The sequence below is a fragment of the Vidua chalybeata genome, chromosome 1, assembly GCF_026979565.1.
Source record: "Vidua chalybeata isolate OUT-0048 chromosome 1, bVidCha1 merged haplotype, whole genome shotgun sequence".
Lineage (NCBI taxonomy): Eukaryota > Metazoa > Chordata > Aves > Passeriformes > Viduidae > Vidua > Vidua chalybeata.
The window spans coordinates 41,973,619-41,999,218 of NC_071530.1; the positions used below are offsets into that span (position 1 = coordinate 41,973,619).

At 43.5% G+C, this 25,600-nt stretch overlaps 1 protein-coding gene across 1 annotated transcript in view; it reads right to left on the minus strand.

Annotated features, from left to right (window-relative positions):
* Positions 1-25,044, minus strand: part of LOC128791209 (uncharacterized) — a 63,887-nt gene extending 38,843 nt beyond the window's left edge. The window contains exons 1-2 of the mRNA XM_053948601.1: positions 24,963-25,044; positions 22,998-23,056 (exon numbers count right to left, since the gene is read on the minus strand). Coding sequence (XP_053804576.1) covers positions 22,998-23,047 — 50 coding nt within the window. The 5' untranslated portion in view covers positions 23,048-23,056; positions 24,963-25,044. The remainder of the gene's footprint in view (positions 1-22,997; positions 23,057-24,962) is intronic.
* Between the last annotated feature and the right edge of the window lie 556 nt (positions 25,045-25,600).

Sequence of the window (25,600 nt, forward strand, 5' to 3'; positions counted from 1 at the left end):
AATACTTTTGCAAATCTACTTTTTTTTTGTTTCTTCAGTCCTTAGGAACAGAACTTTTCTGGAGGGCTGCAGACCCAGGATGAACCATGTGTGGAAAACCTGACATTTTCCCTCAAACACACAAAAAGGAAAGAATGTAGAAATGGTATGAAAACCAGTCCCACTTTCTTCTCCCACTGAGCAGCAACCAACCACTCAAATCACTAAAAAAACAATCTGCAATTTTCCTCCAGATGAAGACCACAGTGGCTTTTGGTACATATGCACCTAACTGTGGCTTTCTGTGAGCACAATTAATATCTCTAGTGCAGCTAACAAAAGCAAAGCTTTTTAAAGATACAAAGCTGAAAAAAGGGATCTAAGGCTGAGTGAGCGGAGAGAGGAACAAAACACAAAAGCAGCTCCAGTGCTTAAGGCAACCTACACGCACACCATCTATAGATGAGTCTCTTGCTATGAAATGCATTTATATGGATCATTATCTTCACATGATACCTAGGCATTCCAGAAGCATTCAAGTGACCACATTATGCACGGCTCAGCACACTGCTTACGCACGCACGTGGGTGGCTTTAAAGAATCCTGAAATTATGTCAACACGATGGGGAAACGGGGGGCTTCCCATCGAAGGAGAGAAAGAACAGTAGAGAGTGCATGCAGAGGGCTGGGCCCGACCTATCCATTCTGCTGGACATAAAAAGCAAGACTCGTAGATGAAGTTAAAAACATAATTTTAACTCAATGGAAGACAGATGTCAAAAACACCAATCCTGCCCATACGCAAAGGATTTCATTACCACCTTTGCTGTGCAGCTCAGTTCATACAGGGAGAAGCTGGGAGAAGGCAGCAAGAAGAAAACAATTTTTAAAACTTTTGTGTAGGTGTGGGAAGGGGAGACGGCTGTACAAGCAAATTGCTTTGAAAAATTGGCTGGTGATGGGTTAGGGCTGAAACAGGAATTTCTGTAAACTCTGCAGTGCAGCAAAATCTGGGAGCCACAGCAGAAAAAAAGACAAGTGGATTTCACTTGAAGTTGCCCAGTTGTGTCCCTGTGCAGCTTCCTCACTGAGTTCCCAGCAGGCCCAAGAGCCAGCTGGACCTTCTTGCCACTGCCAGGCACCTTATGATGGTCAGACAGGAGGCATTTTGGTACTCTAGCTAATTAGGAAATCCTAGAACTAACCTCAAAAAGCACTCTCAACTCCCATCTTACCAACCTCTGCCTCCCCAGTGTTTTTAAGCTCTGTTTAATGGAAACCCTTTAGAAAGTCTCCTACAGCCTATGCCTGCATGGCACATGTCTGGGGACAGGGACTGTCTCCATGCTGTCACAGGGAACTGGTTCCTGCTTCCTGCTGATAAGGAAACACACTATACATTAATCTCCTTTTACAATATCGTATAAAACCCTAATTACAACCTCATGCCTCCACAACAAACGCATCACACATTTAATTCATGCAGAAATGTCAGCCCTCAACAATTTTTTTAATGTGGTTGAGTTTGTAATTAAGGGCTTGCTTTGATCAGCAAGTGAGGTATTAGGGTGTGACCATGGAGCCCAGCTCTACCACTATTTCCTGCAGGCTTTTCTCAGATATAAGCAAAACCAGGACAACTGACCACATACATTAAGAAGGTCATCTGTGTGGTCAGAGGTCTTACAGACCTACTTCTGGAACAGAAAACCTTTTGTGAGCCCTGATCAATAGAAATAACCAGACAAGCACTTCATTTGAACACCTAGCAGATGTTGCAGTCCAGGTAACCATTAATCCATGTGCTTCTCTCTCTCTTTGTGTCATTTCAAAGAGAAACAGACCTATCTTTCTTCTTTTTATATGTAGTTAAAAAAAACCAAAGAAACAATTAAGCAGGATCTTTAGTGGTAGTGCTTAAAAGAGATTTTTAAATTGGGTAAAAGGGACACACAGTACAGAGCTTACACCCGTCGGTCACTCAGCCAGCAACAGCCTCTCATTATTCTAACACAGATCAGTCCTGAAAATAGGAACTCAAATCTTCTTCAGAATTCACAATAGTCTTCTTCTGGGTTGGTAGTCACCTCTAGGTGCTCTGACAATCCAGCACATGAACTTTGCTATTACCTAATGATCTTTGCTGAGAACACGAACAGAGCCGCATGCAAAGACCTTTAAGACGTCAAATGACGAACATACCGTGTCTACCTAACAACACCTAATTAAACTAAATACTTGTGACCCACTGCGGTGTTAAACCCCATGAAAACCTTCCTGTTCTTGGTTCTTCTTGCATGAACTGCATTCCCTTGACTTGAGGATAACAGACAGATTTCCAGGAATTAGCAAATAAAAACAATCCTTCCAGCTGTAATGATGTTCCAAGCTTCACAGTTCTGTGGTGGAAACTGGACAGAAGAATCTTACATTAGCATATGGAATAAATTCACTGCTTAGGCAAAAAAAACATTTCAAATAAAGCAGGACACACAGCACAGCTGTGTTTCACCTGTACGCAGCCATGGAACAATTTTGAAATTACAAAGTTATCACAGTAAGTTGTCTTCTGGAATATCATGCAGCAGAAATGACCAGAATTCACATCACACTCAAGCAGACTGACCATGACTGTGACTTTTGGATAATCAGGCTTTGAGCTGTAACACGTGAGATGAATGTAGAGAATGTCAATGGAGAGGCATACAACAACACATACTGCCCTTGTTAATCACATGAGATTCCACCCTGCCATATCCAAAGCACTGAGGATAAGGCCTTTGGAATGCTTATATGGAAAATATTAAATTGTGAATAAAACATTTTGCCATCAGCAACGGCAGTGAAGGAGGCAATGTTTTATGTCAGAATTTGAGACCACAAAACCCAAGAAATTTTAAAAAGCCTAATTTTTATAAACCAACTCATTTGATTAAACCAAATATCTAGTAAATATATCTTTAATAGATTTTATCTCATGTAATCATGAGAATGACAGACAATAATCTCTGATTTTTTGAAGTGACAGACTTATCACAGGCTTAATTTCAAGGAGCCCATTGGAAAATAAATACAACAGGAACATACAGAAAAATTATTAGTTTGTAAATGTTCTTCAAGCAAGAAAGTGTATTTAAGATCTGGATATGAAGCGAAGTTATTGCATGCATGGCTGGGTGCACTAAGAAAAGTTGGATCTGTGCTGTATTGCAGCACAGGTTCTGCACAGACAGCTGCACTCCTTCAAGCTGTATGGGAGATATTGGATAAAAGTACAGTCAGTGACTGTAAGAAGGGAATAAGCAAAAGGGAGGCACAGGCAAATTTAATTAGGTTCCTACCCAGGCTTATGACATATATTACAGCAGAATTTATCAGCCAAACTGACCAAGGCTCCATTGTCCAGGAAACGGACTGAAAAAGTGCAAGCCTGTATCTCAAAGGCCTTTTAAGTTAAGAGTTATTAGGTGAAAAGAACAGAGTAATAAAACAGTGGATGTGGTTATTTCTAGTCAATCAGAAGAGACAATAACAGTCTTCAATCTGCTTATCTACAATCCATGTTGCACTTCCTACAGGACAAACCAACCAGAGATTCTGCATTGAGTCTTTTGGGAAATAGTCACCAAAATCACAGAACTCCACCAAGACTGGAAGTTAGTTAAACCGTCTTTTTCATTATTAGAATTATTCTGCACCTATCATCTTCCACATGATTATAAATGTAGGTGAAACAATCATTACAAAAAAATCCAATTTCACTGGAACTATTGTTATTTTCCCTCAATAAAGACATTGCCTACAGTCACTGGGTCTTGATTAGGGGGCAAACACTTTTAGTGATTGCTTTCTTAGACTGTTGGGATTTAAGCCTGCCAGGACATAAGCTCAAAGAATAGTATTGGCCTATATAATTGAGGCTAACACAACCTTCAAGATCTAAAGCAGGGCTTAGCAAAAGCAGAGAAGGTCGCTCTCTATATCTGGTATCAGCCTGGGAAGAAGAGCACCAGAACCAAGGATATAGACAGTGGTGAAAACTGCCCTTCTCTAGATGCCAAGTACTTGGAACTGTTACCCTCAAAAAGCTACAACAGAATCAACAATGTGGAGTCTACTGACCAGGAGGAAAAAGAAAGGATGCTGCAGTCTTGATGCTGTTTTATCACGCACTCAGATTGCTGAAGCCATTGCCTCATAGGCTTTGCCGTTAACAAAGGTGGTCTTTTTCTTCTTCCTTGCCTCAGTAAAGATTACTGGTAATTAATCAAAAAACATTTCTCGAGAAATCTCTTCATTCTGAATAGGTTAGCAGAAATCCATGGTTTTCTATTGACACAAATGCATGTTGTCAGTGCAGGAACCCTACTGAGCAGCAGCAAGGCTCACTGTCCACACCCCTGACACCAGAGAAAAGGGACATGTCACGCTTGCCAGAAATATGTTGGTCTGTGAGCATTATGCCACAGTGACAATTGAAAAAGCCAATGATCAACACTCTCCCTAAAAATAAGGCAATTCAAAAATGTCACTTCTGTTGTCACAGTTGATGTCACTTAAGTGTCACTTAGAGTTAATATTAGACTAATCGAGCCAATTATAGAGTACTTATAGTATTTAATAGCCTCTTGGATCTGACTTTTGATACAAAAATCTGCATATTCCTTGATGTTTTATGAATTTAAACCAGTTCAAAGCTCAACTCCAACAGAGCGAGGAGCGTGCAAGGTGTTGAGAAAAACATCTCCACTGTTCAAGCAGAAAATGATGCGTCGCTTTACCAGCCACAGTGGACTTTCAGCAGTGACTCAACATGAACAGCTCTCTCACCACATCCTGAGCCCTTCCAGCCCCTCTGCTAGGAACCATGGGCTCAAGAAGGATTAGCTTCTGCTGCTTCATTTCAGAGGTAGCAAAGGCTCATGGACAAAGCGATGCAGATGGACGGAGATGCTCAGGCACAGAGACACCTCCCTCACTCAAGTGCCCCAGCTACTTGTTCAGCCACACAACCAGGACCACCTGGTAGCAGTCCCTGTCTATATTCCCACGCTGCAGTTCATCTATCCCTGGGGATGAGGTTTGCCTGGAAACCTGCACACTGCTGCTCCAGAGCCAGAAGAGGTACTTCAACACTCCCACTCATCTGCTGAGGAAGCAGAACTGGGCAGAATTTTTTCTCCGACATCTATTTTCTCTTTTCTTTAGTACGGAGGCTAATGAAGAGTTTCATGTACACATAATTGTCATGCACAGCAGTTTAATCTCCCTACGCGGTGTTCGTGGTCTAAACACACAAAGATACATTGATTCTCACGAAAATTAATTGTTGGGGCATAAAACAGGCAGGGGGGAGGGACAACGATTTATTTCCTCAAGGAAGAAAACCATACCTTTGTGATAACAGGTGCCCTTGGGGGAAGGTCAGAGCAAAAGCAGCTAGTGTCAGGAAAGTGACTTTGCCTTTTAATAAAATGCAATTTCGTAAATGAAGACATGAAAGGCAAGTTGGTGCAAAGTCACATTTTCGTAATTACTTCAACCCCAAAAGGCAGCACTCCCCTTCCTGTTAGAGCACCGAGAGAAGAGGCTTTGGAAGGAATGGACACCAGAGGCTCTACCCAAAGCACTGTCTCCAACCCTTTCTCACACATAGCCCAGTGCTCATTTCTCCTGCAGAGGCAAAGGCTGTGCCCCACAGCCAGCCTGGAGGTGCCTGGTCCCACTCCTTCAGGTCAGGCTGCTTACAACATGCCAATCATTTCCAAACTTTTTAGGAGCCACAAACAGGGGTTTCACTGAGGAGAAGTAGTGAAATAGGAGAAAGAAGATAGTGAAATAAGAGAAAGAAAGAACTCACTACATTGTCCGGTTTTATTTTTAAAGGGGTGGGTGTTCCAAATATTTGCAGCAGTCCTCAGGGAGACAAATGGGCTGTCCGTGGATAAAGTGGACAAGGGTGTACGATACAGACATTTATCATGTGCACATTTATAAGCTATGTGTGCTTTACAGCATAATTAATCAGTTCTTGTCTCCTATTCTGTACACAAATGCAGCCTCCCATCTTCCCAGGCACATTCGATAACCGATCTGCTATGCAAATAATCTTATCCTTATGGAACAACCTGGGTGAAGTAATTCAAATTCCCACGTGTGGAAACTCAAAAGGGACATTGGAAGCACTGTCCTTGTGCATCCTTGGTACCTGCATGTTGAATCCCTGCAAGGTGCATCCACTGCCACTCTGCCATGTGTACATACAGAAATATATGTAAGACTGTGTTTATCTGACTTGAGCAAAAGAGAAAGAAGGGGAAAATTGTATCCTCAGGGAATCATTGCTGCTCTTTAGCTCTCACCACCAATGCTGCCTCATTTTGAACCTGGTCCTGAGTCTTAGGAATAGGAAACCAGTCACAATCCAGAAAACAAGCAGCCCTCCTCTGAGGTCACTCAATTAGAAGTGAGGAGACACAAAACATGCAATTACAAAAAATACAAAAGACAAATTTGGGGATTTTCCCCATGCAAAAAATCTCACTTGTATCATACACAGAAAAAAAAGTATTCAGTGTGATGTAAGTGCCCTTTTTGTAATTGTAACTCACCACATTTTCACGATTTCTTACTCTGTATTTACTATTCTGTTTTGCTGCTGCAGAGTTTCCTCTATTGCAATCAGTGTGGGTGTCTGAAGTGTGAGCTGTTAAGATTTCTGCTCCTCCCCTCACATCAATATGCTGGCAGTTATCATAAGCAGCTACAGTACAGATCCTGGTTAGACATTTGCAAGATCTCACACAAAAATCTAAGAGTTGCTAGATGGAGGAATTATTTTTCTCAGTAACAGAAAGTTTAAGGAACATGTACGTACAATTTACTGGGAATAAATAAACAAAAAAAAGGTGCAAAATCTTTGTGGGTTTATAAGCCTTATGTAAGCAAGCAATGTAGTGAAGCATCCACTGAAACACCATTCTTTAAAATTAATTTAGGGGAGAACTCACTGGACTTGGAAAAAGCAAAGAATATATGTTATGCAGAAGTGCTACACCCATGTAAAGTAAAGGAAAACATATCCCTCACATTTTGGATTTATATCCATTCCCTTAACATGTAAATAAAAAGGAAAACCATGATAATTTTAAAAGAAAGAGATCTATATATTTGTATATACTGCTCTATATCAACCCATAACTGACCTTGCTTTGTAGACAGTCACTTACAAAAGGTTAACTTCTCAAGAAATTAAGAGGGCTCAGACAAAAATAAAATTATATTTTTTCAGCAGAGGCCAAATCACAGTTTGTCATGTAATGCAGTCCTACATTACCTTCTACTTTGTTCCCTTCTCGTGGATGCCTCACAAAGCACTTCCATTTTACACAAGGGCGCACCCAAAGTTCAGATAAAGAGGAATCCTGCAATTGTTCTTCTTTATTTAGATGGCATGAAACACGCATCAACACAAGATTAAATTTCTATGTTCTTTAAGGAGCATTAAAGAGGAGCAATGCCAGCAGCTTATGTACTTTTGCACGTATCTTAACTGCAAAATACCAGCACACAAGCATTCCTCAAAGAACTTGTGTGAATTTTATCAATGGATCATTTCCAGTCCCTCCAACATTTCATCTCTGCCTTCAGCAACTAATGAGTTAAAGATGATAAATACCATTAACAAAGGAAAGAGGATCTTTCCTTTGTTTCCCAAAGAATGCGGAAGCCTGAATTCTGGCGATGTATTTTTATATTCAGCAAAGTTCCCTAAGCGGACAATTTTGCTTCTAGCTTTGATTATTATTCTACCTTAAAAAAAATTGCTGCTTTGATTATCCAGACGGCAATCATACTATAAAAGTAATTAAAATTTTTATTTCCTATTACTGATTGTGTCTCTGTGTGTATTTTCCCCTTGTAGAAAAATAAGAGGAAAATGTACACCAATACCTCAAAATCCATATAGTCTGACTTCATTTCATGGAGAAAGTCTTACCAGGGCAAAGGGGAATTATATATAAACTCAATCATAATCAGTCATTAAATATTAAGCCACCAAATATGCATCTGAACAGCATTTCAGATGTTAAATTTGCCACTGCTAATCCAAAAGGGGCCCAAATAAACCACCCATGCCACAAACAAAAAAAAATTGTTTTAGGTTTGTCGGTTTTGCATATAAATTATAAAACACAAAGCTTGGTCCTTATGCTGGTTAATGACTAGGTCTTCAATTAATTCTGAAGGGATTGTTTCACAGAGTCATGAGAAAAGGATTCACTGAGCACTAACAGCAGTCATAGCTTCACACACCAATTTCACAAAGAAAGGTCTCAATGATACAAATATTGCAGACATTCATAACAGAATTTACTGAACGGACTATAAGTTAGCAAAATATCAATAAAAACCATTGACTCAAGTATTTGATTAAAAACACAGAGCATTTTATTGTTCTTTTGAACCTGTCAATTATGAGCCTTATTGACCTTTTCTGTAGTAAGGGGGCAAATGTTCTGTGTTATTCAGCAAACAAAATTACCAGAAATAACAGACAACAAATTTCCCCAAGAAAAATGGCTCTGTTTTTAAAAGTTATTTGCAAATGTGTTCACATTTTAAAATCAAACCCATCTAACTAGTAAAATCTGCGCATTTACATTTGAAGTCTAAATGATATTAGCATTACACTGCAATTCTATCAGAAAGATTAGAAGAACAATCCATATATTAAAAAAAGAAACAATTATCTGTAAGTATAGCCTGGACTAATAAAATGGAAAAAAGCTGAAGCTTTATATAAAGTGCAATTTTGCCTGTAAATTGACTTCAAGTCTCACATACGTTTAAAAAATAATTTCATTTCTACCTCTTAGCTTTGGACACTATTAGAGAAAGAAAACATTTAAGGAACAAACGTTGTAAATATTTATGCTTTTAAATTATGCCAGATAGTGAAGTTATTAGCATGTCCATTCACACCCCAGTTTAACACGGTTTGGGTCGAAACCACGCGGTACCGTTTCAAGCGAGGCACCTGGTCTGTCAGTGCACATACCCAAGGACAGGGTCTCAGTATGGAGGGGAGAAGAAAGCAATACAGCAAGGGGTTTTAAAGCATGGGATAAATCAGAGGAAAATAGTATTTCAAGTTTTCAGTGAATGTGGGGGAAGAGTAAGGTCCATCCATCCTACTCGGAAGGCTGCCTGCTGAAATCCCATGAACTGGCTTACGCAGCACTTCCAAAAACAACCTGCTCACACCTCTGCTCTTTCCCTCTGCCTGATGTACCCTTATCCTGCTGAAAAAACAGATGCAACCTGATTCTCAGCTGAGGGGTTTGCTGTAGTGTATACAGCAGACACCATGCTTCCCCATATAATATGATGTTCCTTGCAGTCAGATGCTGTTGGTCACTTGCATACATAGTAACGGAAGAATAAAAAAGGCAGGGAAATAACTGCTCTGTCTCTTTCTTTCCAAGGAGTTACACTACCTTTCTGCACATTTCTAAACTTTCAACTGAAATAATGCAGAGGGTGGAAGCAGCTGAAAAGGATCTGGACCCGATACCAGGATTTTTTCCCCTCCACATGTCTGTGACAAGCTAGCAAAAGTGCATACCTCTACATTTAAATACAAATAGGAAGACTGCATTGCAAAGGAAGTGCACACAAGGACAGATGTTCACATCTCATACTGGACTGGAGGCAAACCTAAACCTTTATGATAGGAATACATCTGATATAGAGCCAATTATAAAGATTTTTTGCCATACACTGTGACCACTAGTATTTTATCATTACTTTTGCAGAGTAATCTGCAATTAAAGAGATAGCATAAAGAATGAAATATTTTTAAGTCCTTCTGGTATAACCCATCCCCTGAGTTAAATGCTGACAGCTAGAGAAAGAACACGCAGAGATATCTATTCAGAGGCAGCACTGTGAATACATTCAATTAAAACTGCGAAGCGTCATCTTTGAAAAAGGGGATACGGCAACTGCATTTCCCACCAGGAGCCAGACCTCACCTCAAGTGATACACTAAATGCTCTAGCAAGGTGAAAGATTTAATCCTTCCCATGACAAAAAAAAAAAAAAAAAAAATCTGCAGAGGAGGAAACACTTACCTTAATTTCTTTTTGGAGAAAGAAAATAATAATAAAAAAAAATACCAACAAAAGAGGCCAGCTCCAGCACCTTGAACAGCAAACGCATCTGAGAAGACGCTGGTGAGAGCGAGTGGAGCTGTGAGGCGGCAGCGAGCGAGGCAGGGGCAACTGTGGCCGTGCCCCCTTTCCCGGCAGCAGGCATGACAATGCGCGAACACCCCCTCCACGGCACAGCAGGCAACTGTAGCCAGGAGACAGAGGTGCTTAAATTAGAAAACCGCTGCCAGAGGAAATAAACGGGAACCACAGCGACCCCCTCGACCCCAGCCGCTATCAAATCCGGGAAGATATAGTGCACATCTGTTTTACGAGGCCCCCAGGGAGCTCCAACTCCAGCTACTTACCCTGTCTGCATTATTAATAGATGTTAATGGCGCCATTATATCGAAAAGAAGCCTCTTCCTCTTTATATTATGGAAATTCCAAAATTCCAAGTTAGGTTTGTTTGTGTTTTTTTAATTAAAAAAAGGAAAAAAAAAAAAAAAAGAAGCAAAAAACCCTACACACCATGAGGCAGCAAAGAGCTTCTTGGTCCTGCAAACTGCAGAGCTGCACCCTCTCCCTTCACCCTGCCTTCCCCAGTCATCCTCAATGTACTAATTTGGTAGACAAAATCGATTCAAAGCAGCAAACAACTGCAATAAAGCAAGCAGGCAGACAAAGACTTCCTGCCATAAGGCAACTCGTGAATACACAATTTTCTTTTTAATAAGGTTCTGAAATTTTTCAGCTAGAGCACATACATTTATTCCCATGCAAATGATGCAGTATAAAGAATAGCATAATCCCACACCATTCCTATTTTTCTTACTAAAATACATAGTTTATTTCTTCAGCAGAAGTTATCTGTCACCTCAAAAAGTATTATTTAGACTGACTCGATGATAAAGTATCTTCTGTCAAGCTTTTGATTTAGTTGATGAATAAAGGAATGTGATCCTAAAGTAGCCCTAGGCTGTGTTTTGTTAATGCCTGGATTTCCTCCGGGTCCATTCATCCTCAAGGTAGGTGTACTGCAGTCATGCACCAAAGTCGCAAAAGACCTTCCACAAAAGATATTGACCTGTTTTAATCTGATCCATGTATAAATGCAATGGAGCTACCACTGGGAATAAAGTGAACCAAAGATGTATTTTTAACCCCTTTATAGGACTGTACGCAGGAGGAACAAACGCATATCAATAACAAACATACCCTCAAAGACTGCATGAGAATGCAGTTTGCTTTAACTGGATCTCTTCCACTGGTGTTAAGTGGAATGCTGAATGCTACTGCTTCTCAGAGAGCCAGGCACATCTCTACACTTCGGCATTGCTGTCAGATAATTTTGACCAGCTTAAAAAAATAAAAATTTAAAAAAAAAAAAAATCCAGAAATGCCTAAATAGTACGCTTCCCCAAGATAGCTTTTACTATGCTACACAAGATAACTATTTAAACTCAAATAAAAGAAACCACCTCAACATCTCAAACTGCATAGGAAAAGAAAAAGGCATCCTTAACGATGGAAATACCCCAGCATTAATTGCGCAATGAAATTTTTTGCATACATGGGGGCAGGCTGGGGAGAGAGAACGTGTCAAGAATCACCTTCTTGTGCTGCAGATGCATGCTGCAGCTGTTTGCTGGCTTCCCACAAATGAATGAAAAGTGCCGCTAATTCTTCCAAGACAAATGTAACCGATTGGCTTTGTTGCCTGCTCGCCTCTGTGGCTTTTGAGACCACGCAAGTACGCTGCAGACGCAAAATCACAGGGTCTGGCTGTATTAACTGAATTACAGACAGCGCTGATGTGATCATCTTCATCTCTCTCTCGCGCTCTCTAATTATTTATCCAGATCAAGCCTGACTGCTGGAAAATTAGCTCTCTACAGGAGGTAACCGAGCTGAAAGGTTCTTTTTACCAAGAAATGATGGGCTGGCCTCTAGCAGTACATATGCCAGCGTGCAGTTGTAAGGAAATGTCACAAGATGTAAATCTGCAAGTAGATTTCTCATTCTCCCAGAAAAAGAAATAAGACATTTTTAGAAGATATAAATATATATATATATATATATATTTATACAGACACAGAAAATAAGTAACCACCCAAATTCCTGACCCCGAACTTAGAAGAATTTATTTAAAATGAAAAGAGATAAGATGTATATTAGTCACATCTTCTTTTCATTGCTTTACACAGTCAGTCCCACTTGTCTGTGTATGAACAAGTTCATACAGTAATTCACTTGCCCAAGATTTTCACTTCTTGCCAGCAACTGCAATGAGACCAAGTTTTAGTTCCGATGCTTAGGGGGAGAAAGAACAGCAGCATTTTAGTTACTGAATCAAGCCAATCCACAGCAGAATGAACAAAGCATAAAAAACCAGAATAGTAGGGGTTTTTTTAAGCTCAAGGTACTGTTTTAGCCTGTAGCAATCTAAAAGCAACTGTGAATGTAATTTTTTTTTAGTTAAATAAATGGAAAATAAAAAGTGTTAAACCAACGAGACAAACAAGGGTAGTTTAAAAGGATTTTTTTTTTCAATTGGATTTTTTTTTCAATTGGAATTATTTTCCAATTAGCGAGACTGTCATTACAAGTCAATTTGCTATACTGCACGCATATATGGATGTACACGTTTTTAATACACTTTAATGCACGCTTTGATCCAATTCTAGTCACATGTAGGCCAGTATAAATTTTAGTGCTGGAGAGCTTTAACTTACCATTTGAAGCATTAAACACACAAAACGTGGACATTAAAACAATGCAGCAGTATGAAACAAACATACTGGTTTTGATAGCTACAACCTTCGGAACTTAATTGTTTGGAAAGCAAAAAAAGAATCTCTCTGCTTGCTGCACTTGCAGCAGTTTCAGCATGTCAAGCTTCCCTCGATCTTTTAATTGCATTGGGTGTTATGCATGCCAGGGATGGGTGAGAATAGTTGTCAACCCACCTGACTGCAGAACAAAGAGCATTTTTTCTTCCAGCATTTGTTACTGATGCTTGAGCCACACCCTGCGTCCTTACCGACGCACTCTTTCTCACATTTTCCTTTTTCCTTCCCACACAGAGAGACGATTTCTTCCCAATAATAAAATAATAGCCATTCTCTAGAATTACTACCCTGGGTTTCACCATTTTTTGAATCCCCTGTGGGTTTACTTTTAAGCGACCAAGGAGGATTGCAGGTGCTGCTGCACTTTCGACAGTGTGGGGAGGAGTCCCTGAGCTGGGATGCCTCAGCATCTCACAACCTGGCTCCCCTTGCTCTGCTTGGGATAGTGCTGGCAGGTGAGGGGCCTCACCCTGGTCACCCAGCCACAGGAGAGAGAGGACATAGCCTCCAGAGCATTTGAGGGTGGGAAAAAAAAATCCCAACCAACCCACCAACCAAACAAAAAAAACCGCAAAACCTAATGCTACAAGAAGAGGGAAACCCCTTGCCTGGCATCTTTACCCACCAGCCCCAGGAACCTTCCTGTGAGGTTGAAATGCTCTGGGTGTCATTAACCCCTAATAGCTTTTTGCCAAACCATGTGCTCCCTTATCACACTCCTTCAAATCCTCCAACAGCTGGCCGTTTGCAAGGTTGAACTCCTCCTGGTCTGGTTGGTCTGCTGCTCTGCACAAAGATGCTTCTGCCCTTCATTTTTTTGCCTACATCCCCATTAGCACTGCAAATCACACACACTGATCTCTTCAGAATCAGGTACAAGAACAAAATCCCTTGTAGGCTGGCTACGCAACACACAAAAACCTATCATGTTTTTTTGCAGATTTGTATAAACAGGTATATTCCTGACTGGATCTATTTATAAAATGACCAAGCAATGTAAAGACAGATACGGACAATACAAAAACTGGTACCCGCAAAGCAACTCACATCCCTTTTCCTTTCTGTCTGAGAAAATCTCCTCCATCACCTCAATTATCTCTTCCAAAAAGTCTGGGGGCAAACAAACACCACAGCTTCTAACACTGCCCCTCACCAACTGAGGTGCAGCAACAACTTGGCTGCGGTTTTGGTGGCTCCATATGAGCAGGTAGGTCCTAAGCATCTTTAGCGTCAATAATGCAACCCTGTCCCTCAGCATCTCCTGAGGCATCGAAGTTACACTTTCTGACCTAATAAAAGTAGCAGGAATGGTGGCTTTCACCAAGTTTCAGGGAAGGTGGAGTTAAGGAATGGAATGATTTAGCCTGGATTATCTTTGCAAGGAGGAGTAGAGGGATTACTTTTTTTTCTGTTTTCCTGACACAGCACATGCATCCAGTATGCCTCCCATTCCTAGCCCAGTTGTCCAAACCAGCTTAACGAGCAATGCTATGGCCTCTGTCAGGTTTGGTGTAGGGCTTTTTTTGTTTGTTTTAAAAAGAGCTTTTGTTCAGCTGTTCCTTGGTATTTGGTATGTTATCATCCACCAGCCATGCACCACTGAAGGGAAGCCGTGGTGTTCTTGGGCTGTGGCTAAATTCTGCGTCAAACAGAAAACCATTTGACGCAAAATCAAAGAAACTGTTGCCACTTGAACCTTCGAGATGCAGAAAAATAAAACCCTTTTAACTTTTGATCACATGACTGTTGAATAACCAGCAAAGACAGCTTTAAAAAAAACCAAAACAATCTGTGTATATCCCTGGACACATTAGACTGCCAACTGCTGAATGTTCTCGTTACTATTTTGAAATAGCATGTGGGTGGAGGTACCTACTAAAGCTTTCTACTGCTACTGCCACCATTGCTACTAATGGGGTAGGTGTTTCCAGAAATCCCTGCTCCTAAGGAGAAGCCTGAACTTGCATCTGTACTTCTGCTGGGATGCAATGAAGACAGGAATTTCTTGCACCATCTGTTACTTGCATCACTGCTGCATGGGGATGCCAGCCTGTGACAGCACCCAGACCTGCTGCAGGCACAGCGGCAGCCAGGGAAGAACAAGATGAGCCATGAAGAGAAGTCACCAAGACTGGGATGGCCACTGAGAGACAGGCAGGCAGCAGAGTATGTGACACTGATATGACTGGGCAGGATCTGGCAGTCGCCATGAAAAACACCACTTTCCCTGAGAGAGCAGATTAGTGGCTTTTAAGGCACTTTGTTGGTGACAGCATCACAGTATGGGAGTATGGGAGCAGGGACTCTCACCCCATCTCCACAGGCTTGCTCCACTGTGAGTTGCCACACTGTTCATGCAAGCTTCACCAGGATTCAACACGCAGTGAACACACATGGCACTAAATCAGCAGCTTCTCTCCCCCACCCAGTGGCAGTGGCCAGAGGTCCTGCCTGTGTCTCTGGGGCAGTACAGCCACCAGACAGCAGCAGAACTTTCCTGATGCACTCATCTGTGCAGCACACTGCACCCTGCTAGGTACCCATTTGCACTCAGATGGAAGTGTCTGCTGAATTTTCATGGAACCTTCAGCTTGTTTTCCTAACACTGCTGGATTATCTTTTAAACAGATCAACCCTGCTCAAGACTTAGGCAAATAGGTTTTACACAGTTATGTCGCTGAAAACATGTCTGAAGGAAAACCAGGAGGTCTCCAGAGTACTGACTCTGCATGCACAGATAACAAATCCTAAAACAAAAAAAAGCCATACAGAGCACCACAGCTCTCAATATAAACAGGTATGTGAATACTCAGCACCTTTCTTAGAGATGCTCATGTTGAAGCTTATCCACTTTTTGGCATAGTAGCTGTACCTGCTGAGACCAAAAGAAAACCAGCAGATTTTAATGGGAGTAGAATTGAACTAGCAGGTACCAGGACTTGTTGGTTTTTGGATTACGAGTGTGCTGATAATCCCATTACCATTCAACCTCTGCATCCCTCAAACAGGCTATTTGTTTCCCTGCTGGACACCAGCCTCCTGGCACATGGACAGCAAGAAGATGCTCCCAGGTTCCCTGTACCTGATGCATCCACAACCCCCATGAGTCTCCTGCAGCACCTGGGTGATCCACCAGTTCCCTTTTCTGACATATGCTGCATCTTCCCTCCCAGAGAACTCACCTCCCACTGGCTTTCCCTGGAAGGAATCCTAATCCTTCTGACCTTTCTGAATACAAGCCCTTCCGGTCTTTATTTTCTTAAATAATCCCAACTGAAGAGTTGTGGCCAGGCACACTTACATTTTCCACTTTCCATTCTTCACGCAAATTTCAACCCCCTGTGCAAGACTGTAAAGTTGTTGCTGTAGGTCTTTGGGAGTCCTCACCTCTCTCCCAACCTTCTTTACTTCCTCTGAAATCACTTTCCTAGTTAAAAAAGCCTGCAAGCTGTTTCTTGACCATACCCAATCCTCCCATCACTTTGTCAGGAGCACTGGACTGTCTTTTACAGTCAGAGACAGTGATGATAAATGACAGCCTCCACAATCCAGCAACTGCTGCTGTCCAGGGGCGAAAGTCACAGGCAGATGTGGAGCCTTCCCACTGAGAACACCACAGAGGGAAGAGAGCACATCACTCACAGCAGTAAATCCCATCCTCTCTCCAGCTGCTCGGCTCCAAGTAGTGTCAAAGCCCCCTTTGCAGGCTACAGAGCACACTGTGCTTCCGAGTTTTCTCTCGCCAGCAGACTTTGTTTTCACTTAAAACACAAAACAAGGAAAAAAGCATCTTCTGTTATCCATAAAAAGACTGCATGCAACCCTGTACACTCCCCACTCCAGCAGCTCTGATATTGACAGTCAGCTGGATAATGCATTCAAGCACTCTGGGGATCAAATCCTTTATCCAGAAAATCTGTCCCTGTTTGCTAAAGGAGCCCCTGGTGAGTAGGTTTTGAGGAGTGGAGATTCAAACTATGCTTCCAACCTCACTACTAACCAAAGTGGGTTAAGAAGCAGGAGTGCCAGCCAGAAGAAGACTGCCCTTCTTCCCAAAGAATCACAAACATCTTTACAAATATTAGACCTCACAGCATGCTTGGAAGATGTCAATAAACAATTTCTACCACCTCACCCAAGTCTTTGCTGAAAAAGCAATGCTAGAGGGAAACTTATCTATGTATCTAAGGTCAGGCTTGGCATCTGTGACAGATTGAGTCATCTTAAGTCCCTGCACATCCAGCCTTCAATCCTAGAATTAGACACCAGGCAGTGCCTCTAACTTTTAAAGAAGAACCATTGAAGGAAAAGAAAAAATCTTTACAGCCTAGCTGGAAACCCACTGGAAGACCTGAAGAGGTTGTACTTCTGAAATCAGCTGCAACACCATCCTCCCTTTTGGGAGCAAGCTTTTCCCTGCCAGTACCAGCTCCAAGCTCCTCAGGCTGTGCCCATCCTCAATGGCTCCCAGAACCAGTAACGTACCAGACTGGGATGGGGAGAAAGCAGGGCATAACTCACACTAGGAGCGTGGGGTTTTGTCCAGTCTTCTGTCTGGTCTTTCCTTGGCTCCCTTGGACCTGCACATCAGCCAAGAACAGAGATGTAAAACTACAGCCACCAGTGTCTTCACCAATACCATATGTAGCACAGCATGCCAAAAGTGTTTTCATTGGCTTCCAATGAAACCTGAAGCCCTTAATGGTGACTTGCAAGCAGAGTTAGTGCCAAAGCACTGGTACCTGCTCTGGCACAGCAAGGCTGATGATCACCTGTAACACGTGTGGCTTCAGTCACTGAGGGCTAGATTTTTCTTTCTTTAGGCTAGACTACCCTGCTCTGGTAAGCTGGCTAACTCTGTATTGGAAAGCAGGTGGTAAAAGACTCTTTTCTGGTGCCTTTTGCAGACCCTCCTCTCTTGGGAGGACGCTGTGCCAGGGGAAGGGGACGCACAGCCATGATGCGGCCACCAACGGGGAATGCCTCGGCTCAACTGCAGTCAATAGCACCATTCCCCCGGCAGTGCTTTTGGTCTCTGCCATGCTAATATTTGTTTTAAGAGGTCTGATGAGTCAAGCGGCTCAGGATGAAAGTCCATAGCCTGCCGGCAATGTGAGTGAGACCACAGAGCCTGTGCTAACAGAGGATGCCAGGAGTGCAAGGTGCACCTCAGCTGAGCTGATGGCACCACGAGCCAGCAGCGATGACTTGGGGCTTACTGCTGTAAGCCCAGCCAAGAAAAACAAAGGCAGCCATTTTCCTGCAGTGTGCTCCAAAACTGTCTGCGGCATCGTTGCCTTGATAGTTAACCAAAATGATATTTTACAATCTTTTTTTCCCCAGTTGTAGTCTGAATCTAGACTAGATCTGTTTTCAGAAGCATTCTAATTTAGGCTTACACTTTAGTAAATCCTTAAAATTAAGGATTTCTTAATTGTCAGCCTCCAAGACGAACATAGGTTTTCAGCAGAACCAAGAACAGCCTAAAACTCAGCCAAAGCTATCCATCCCAGGGGAGGTCCATGGGGTAAGTGTGACCCATCAGAATGCCAGGGAACTTGAGTCCAACTTTGCAACTTCCTGCACATAAAGCCTGCATATTCCTTCAGGACTTACATCCTTCATGTAAGTAAGAGAGAGAAATGAAATCTATTCAGCAGGGAAAGCAGTTTTTCACAAAGAGAAAATCCACATTTTTTTCCTCATCTCTACCTTCCTTGCCCAGATTTGTCTCTTTTATGCATCAAGAAAAATTAAATTCCAAATTTGCAAGAATTAACATCATATTGCTACATTACAGAAGACCACAATCACTACAAAGGATGAACAGCACGAGTCCACAAGGGCAGCTGTGGCTTTATATCAGCTAAAGCGGTCACCATTTATTTTTCTTTATCTTGAAATTGATGGGTTTGCTTTTAAAGTTCAAAAGTATTAAAATGGGATCAGACCCTTCAGTGGAAATAAAACAACAAAATCCAAGTCTCTTGGTTTGTTTAGAAAGGCTAACCTTCTTCCAAAACACTCCTAATTTTAATTGATTTACATGCTAGACAAACAGTTAAAAGAAAAAGGAGCAGACTCCCAGCCATTTTTCCACCCAGTAAGACCCACTGGGCAAACAAACTCATATTCATTATTTACCTTGGGGCAGGACCCCGACTCCTTAACCAGGTTAAGGGCCCCATTGTGTTAATCTTTACATTAGTGCAGTGCAACGTGCCTCATAATTAAACAAAGTAATGCCAATCCCTCTTTAGTAAGGGGGCCGGGACAAATGACACCAACCCCCTCCTCCCTACGCAAGCACTGTGGTATAATCTGCCACCTCCTATAAATGCTGCCATTCGTCTTTTCTTTAGATGCATTGCAGGAGTATTTCCATATAAGCCTTATTATAATAAAAACGACAGTGTGACAAACAGCTTTGCAAATAGGTCTGCTGCTCCAACAAAGCACAGACACAACACGCTGATTTGCAGCAATACCCCACAAAATTCAGAAGTGCTACTAGTTGATTTGAAATCCAGTAAATTTAGGTGGTTGCTTTATCTTCTTCATCACGATACCTATTTCCTTGACAAAGCTGAAGAAGTAGAACATGTGCTCAATGCCTGCAACTGTTCCCCCAATCCTTTCCTTCTCCTCCCCTCCAATTTACATTGATTACAGGTTTCAAAGTCTTAGAGATTCATTTTTAAGTTCTGTTTAAAATGCTGATTTTTACTTGTTTTCTTTTCATCTAGATCAATAATGCTCAGATGATAAATATGTACCATTTACCATTTATACTTTTTCATCTTATTGAATATTCTACAGCAAGCCTAAGAAAAATCAGTTCCTGGATAGCACTTACATTTCCCCTCTCTAGCCTATTCCCTGTTTTATCTATAACACAATACATGAGCCTGAGTTTCTTGCATTAATGCAGACACCCGTTATAACATTCAGACATTAAGTGCAGCAGAAAGGAACTGCATCTTAAAATGTTCACTGCTCATTAAAAAGTTTGTCTAATTTTATGATGACAGTTCAGCGCATACATTATTCTCTGCGAAACAGTGCCCCAGTGTTAAGACATCACCACATCAGTTTTCTATTCAGTCTTCACCGAGAGATGAGAAGCCACCATTTTCTTTTTGATACATGCAAATTAAATTGTTTGTCTCTACAGAAAGTGTAAACCCCAGAGAATTCTACATTTCAGTGGCGATACTGTCACCTAGCATTAAAAACAAGTATTAATTTGTAAATCAACCTCCTCAATCGTGTTCAAAGGAAGTAATTAAGCATTTAATGTACTAACAAACCAGCACAAATATTAGTTCTGTTTCCAAGGTATCTCACAACCATATAAAATTCCCCTCACGCTGATGATCTGCATCAGAACAGACTCTTCTACACCATTTTCAATAGATGCAGGCTTACCAGAGTCTTGCACAAGCTATACAATTTATACTGTTTCAAATTTAGCAACACATAAATAGCTGCTTACACATATCTGGGACTATTAGACTTGATTTTACATTCTAGAGCATTAAAAAACAGCAGCGTCTTGCCAGTATCCTGCTTACAAAATGCTACAAATTCTTTAACAGTCATGCAGTATATTCAGCATTTAAAAAAAAAGCTCAAAATAATTTTTCTAGCAAGAGCATTTAGGAATGCCTTACCTCATTAAAATAAAGTTTTAAACAATGTCTACATTTAACTTACATAATGCACTGGGTTTGCTGTAATTATCTAGTAATTCCAACTATTCAGTAATACAGGAGTCTTAAAGCACAGCTTAGGAACAGGAAGATTTGTATTTTCCAGCAACCCTGTGAAACTCTGGTGAAGTTAGTTCATTGCACTGACAAGAAAAGAAACCTCAAAACCAGTCAGGCAAAGTAGTTTAGCAGCTGTATACAGGGCTTTCTTTCGCTCGAGGCTTTAATAATTTCAACAGGCACAATTTCACAAATCATCCTTCAAACTCTGAATAGCCATGCTGCGATAAGAACCAAAGCTGCCAGAGTCGTGGCTCTCCAGTAATGCACAAAAAATCCCGATATACTGGGTGGCGACTGAAAGATACATTCATTAACTTTGTTTTCCTGGTTTTAAAAAGGTCAAGTGGGATGCTGACTGCCAGTCAACCACTTTGTTTCAGGCATTTTTATTAGACAAAAGGCTTACAGTTAGCACTGCATTGTGCCCCACCCAGCTGGCTGGGAATTGTCATCTTCTCACTCCATTAGGCTGTAGGGCTGTATCACAATTTCCTAATTAAGCATTCCCTCCGATACATGTGTCTACCTTATAAACACACTCTGTTCTTTCCCTCCCCTCCTAAATAATCTTTTGGCAGGTCAGGCACGAGGAAAAACAAAACAAAACAAAACAAACCCATGAATGAAACAATGAAGGAACAGGATAGTACTGACCTTTTCTTGTAATAACGTCTTGCATCTCTCCCTCCCTTGCTGGTTTCTTAAACTAGGAAACCACTTCTTTAAAAATTAATTACCAGAAGGAAAAAACCCAACCCTTCTTCAAAGCACTCACTCCTCCCCAAAACCAGGCAAGCCTATATTGGCAATTTTTTATTCTAAATATATTTCAAGAATGAGGATTTTTCCATGCACACATCCTACATCAACCTCACTCTATCTGCGTATGACATATCAAATGCAATGGGTAAAAGAAGATGAAGTAAATAGTACTGTTTTCTCTCCTTGCACCACGCATATATATTGACACCACACAAATGCACAATATGTGAAAAGAATGTAAAAAACTTTATGCTTGTGAAATCCAGGGAATGAGATTTTCAATAAACACATGAATTTAACCATTCATAAAAACAGTAAATGACAAGTTTATCATGAAAGAATGTCACATTTACTTAACCTTTATTTATGTGATTTGAGGCAGCCATACCTTATCATGAAATACCAAGTACACACTGTGAGAGAATATTGAAGACACTGCCAGAGTACAGAAAACAATTTCTGTTTTCAAAACAATTCAAAGTAATAGAACATTCTCCCAGGTTTATGTACTCTTGGTTTAACTAAACCTCTCATCTGTCTTTTAAAATGCAAGCCTCTCTAACAGTGGCCAACAACAATATTATGCTAATACAAGTAAAAATGGAGCATCTCTTAGCTTGATGGATTAAAGGGGAAATAGTCAGGTAGGACATTTTTCATGAGAAGTCCCAATTCTTCCCTTCCTTCTATTTTTAAAACTGATCTTATGAGCACCTGTAATTTTTTCTCTCCACAGCATCTTTTAAAAACCGCTCTTACATAGCCAGACAGCCATCATGCCAATATATACAGTAGCAAGTTTTCAGAAATGTGGACTTCTTTTCAAGGTAAAATGCAGACATATTGTGAAGAAACCTTACTTTTGAACTAATATTTCCCAGGATGTATTTGACAGAATCCTATTAACCCACAATTACTTAACCTGTGGTGAAATGCGGCCAACTCTTCCCTTCTGAACGCGCATTTAATACATCGATGTTTCATGCTGGTAAGACAGTTTTCATTCTTATTACATTAAAAATACTATTTCCACATTAAATAAGTTGAATTCGTTGCCATACCTTACTTTTGCTTTTCAGTTTTCACCTGTTCTTTGACTGTTGAGTGGTATTAATGGAATCCTTGGGGTACCTACCTTCCAACATTTTAATGGTTCAAGCAAGACCATAACATTGTCACAAATTATTTGAAATACACCTCATTCTTTAACAGGGGATAGATGCTGATAATGCAAGCACTGGAAACACAGGTAAATTCTTTCCTAGTTACTTTTGTTTCTTGGTATGAAAAGCAGAGCCTTTCAGATATTACCCATGATGCCCCAGAACCAAAAACATCTGCAATATGCTACGTTCCCCGTTTGTCGCAATCAACCCACCTATTTAAAGCAGGGGGAAGAAACCATTAATCTACTAAAATACACACACACACACACACACACACACAAAATTCATAGAAAGATCTCTTGTACTTACACGTTGCACTGAGCCGCATGCAGGAAGGTAGCTGTGTCAGTGCCAGCCATGTTGAAGACCTGCAAGACCCAGGTATTTGTGGAGATGTTATTTGATGGCTTTGTGACTTTCAGCCGTAAAATATCCCCCGCTTCCCTAGAGCCACCTACAATTTTGCTAATGATGTTCTAATTTTAAACGTGGTGTGTGAGAGACAGGCTAAGGAGAAACGTTCTAGGTATTTTAACCTCTTGATATTACAGCTGTAATGCAAGAATGTTTAAGAAACACCTGAAATGCCCCTTCATGAGTAACTATTTCTTTCCTGCTGAGGCAGAAAGGGGGCGGGGGGAGGGGTGGTGGGGGGAAGCAAGCCCTTGAGCAATGCAGTTCACACCTTCAGAGGTAAAGAAGCTGCTTGGTTAGGACAAACGGTAGGACACACAAAGTGACATTTCGAATCAAGGTCTCCTTCTCAAACACTTTTTTCCCTCTTCTCCCTCCAAGTAGGTCACTCTTCTCAGCTGATTTTGTGTAATTGGTCTAGTTTGTTAAAAAGCAAAAAGAACCCATCCTGCAGCATATGCTACCAGGAGAGCTAGTGCCCTACTGCAGAGGGAGACGGCTTGCTAAAAGCCATTATTGCAAAAAGGGAGCATGACCCACTATGGCCATTTCAAACTTGTTTCAGGTTGTGGACACGTGGATTTCTCAAAACCACGTCAGTAGAAGCAGCACAGCAAAGGCGTTTCCTGGTGGCTCCCCGCTAATGACTGCACCAAGCCACAGCCTGGTCACCAAACCACGACTGCACGAGGGCAGCTGAGCTCTCATCCCAAACACGCAGCGCTCAAGCTTTACCTTGGCATCCCCCTCCTGGGCGTCGGTGCAGAAGCCTGATTGCTCATTCCCCTCGCGCACTCCCTAGGAAGAGGTGGGTGCTCTGGGGTGCTCCCTTGCCCGGGGAACAGGCGGCACCGCTGTTCTGGAACCTTCCTGCGCATGCCAGCCCAGTGCCTGCGTCCCAAAATCTGCCTGGCAAAAGCGCGCTCCTGGAAAGCGGCTGCTCTTCCCGACACACCAGCAATCAGAAGGGGGCTTTTTCATGTACTGTATTTCCCAACGAAAGCTTAAAGTAATAAATTGTGCTTTTGCTTGCTCCTTATGGGGTACGTAGTGGCTAAAATTAAGTTCGGAGGGATTTTAACTAAAAAGCCCCACAAAACCCAAAACCCAAATGAGACCAGAAACACACGCTCCGACAACCGAGGTACAGCAGTACCCTTTTCCCCGCAGCTGCTCTCAGGGATGCGTGTCCTGCAACCCCTAGTCGTACAGCCCCGACTGCGCCGCGCCCGCGGCAGGCTCCGCATCGCCCCGCACCGCCCCGCAGCTGGCCGAGGCAGGGCCACGCGCGGCTCCTCCGCGCCAGCCCGCGCAGCGGTGCGGGAAGGGCAGGTCGCCAAGGCGAGCCCCCCACGCGAGCATCCTCACCGGGCGGCGGCGGCGCGGCAGCCCAGCCCCCGGGATCGGGGTTTTGTTAATGCCACTTCCCAGCTTAAGGAGTTCTAGAAACTTTCCGGGAAGCGCCCGGGGCGAGCCAGGACTGCGCCCGCGGGCTGCCGTAGTGCAGGTGCCCGGCCCCGGCCGAGCATCCGCCCGTACCGGCACCGCGACCCCGGGGCGGGCAGGACGAGACGCTCCAATCCGCATCCCGGCTGGTCGGACCGCCGGGGGTCCGCGGGGCTGCACCCACGGGCGCGGCGGAGCCGCGGGGCTGTACCGCCGCCCCCCCGAAGTCCGCTTCCCCGCCGCCGCCCACGCCCCCGGACCCGCGAGCTCCGCAACAGGTACGACCCGGGCGAACCCCCGCGGCCGCCACCCCCGGCACCTTCCCACGGCGGCGGCGGCGCCGCTCCCCCGCCCCCACGGGGAGGGGAGGGGGTGGGGGGGCCGGAGCCCCGCGCCCGCCGCCCGCGCACTCACCCCGCAGCAGCCCCGGCTCGGCACGGCTCGCCCACCTGCCGGGGCCCGGCCCGGCGCGGCGGCGGCAGCGGCGGCTCGCAGCCTCCCGTACTGCAGGAGGCAGGCAGGGGCGGGGGCGGCGGGGCCGTATATACCAGGCACCCCCGCCCCCGTTCGCGGGGAGGGGGGGGGGGACGGTCGGTGCGGGGGGGGGGGGGGCGGTGCGGTGAGCGCGCGCGCGCGGCGACGGCGACGATCAGGTGACGGGGCAGCCCCCGACACTGCGGAGCCGGGCGGGACCCGCCGGGCGGCGGCCGTGGGGGGCGGCGGGGGGAGCACCGCGCCACGCCACGCCACGCCGCGGGCGGGACGTGCGGGGCTCTGGAATGCCGCGGGAAGGGGCCGGGGGCGGATCGGGAGCGGCTCCGTTCTGGAGCGCCGGGTCCCTGACACCCCTTCCCCACCCCCGTCCATCCCGACGCGCGCCCGGCCGGCCGGGGACCCCGTGCAGCATCGGCCGGCCCGCACCGTCGGAGGTGCCGCTGCCGCGGGGGCCCTGCCCTGCCCTGCCTCCCCCCCGGGGTCGGTACCGATCGCTGGGTAGCGCTGCCGCAGTGAGTTCCCCGGTGGCGAAGGTACCCGCGGCTCGGGCGAGCGGG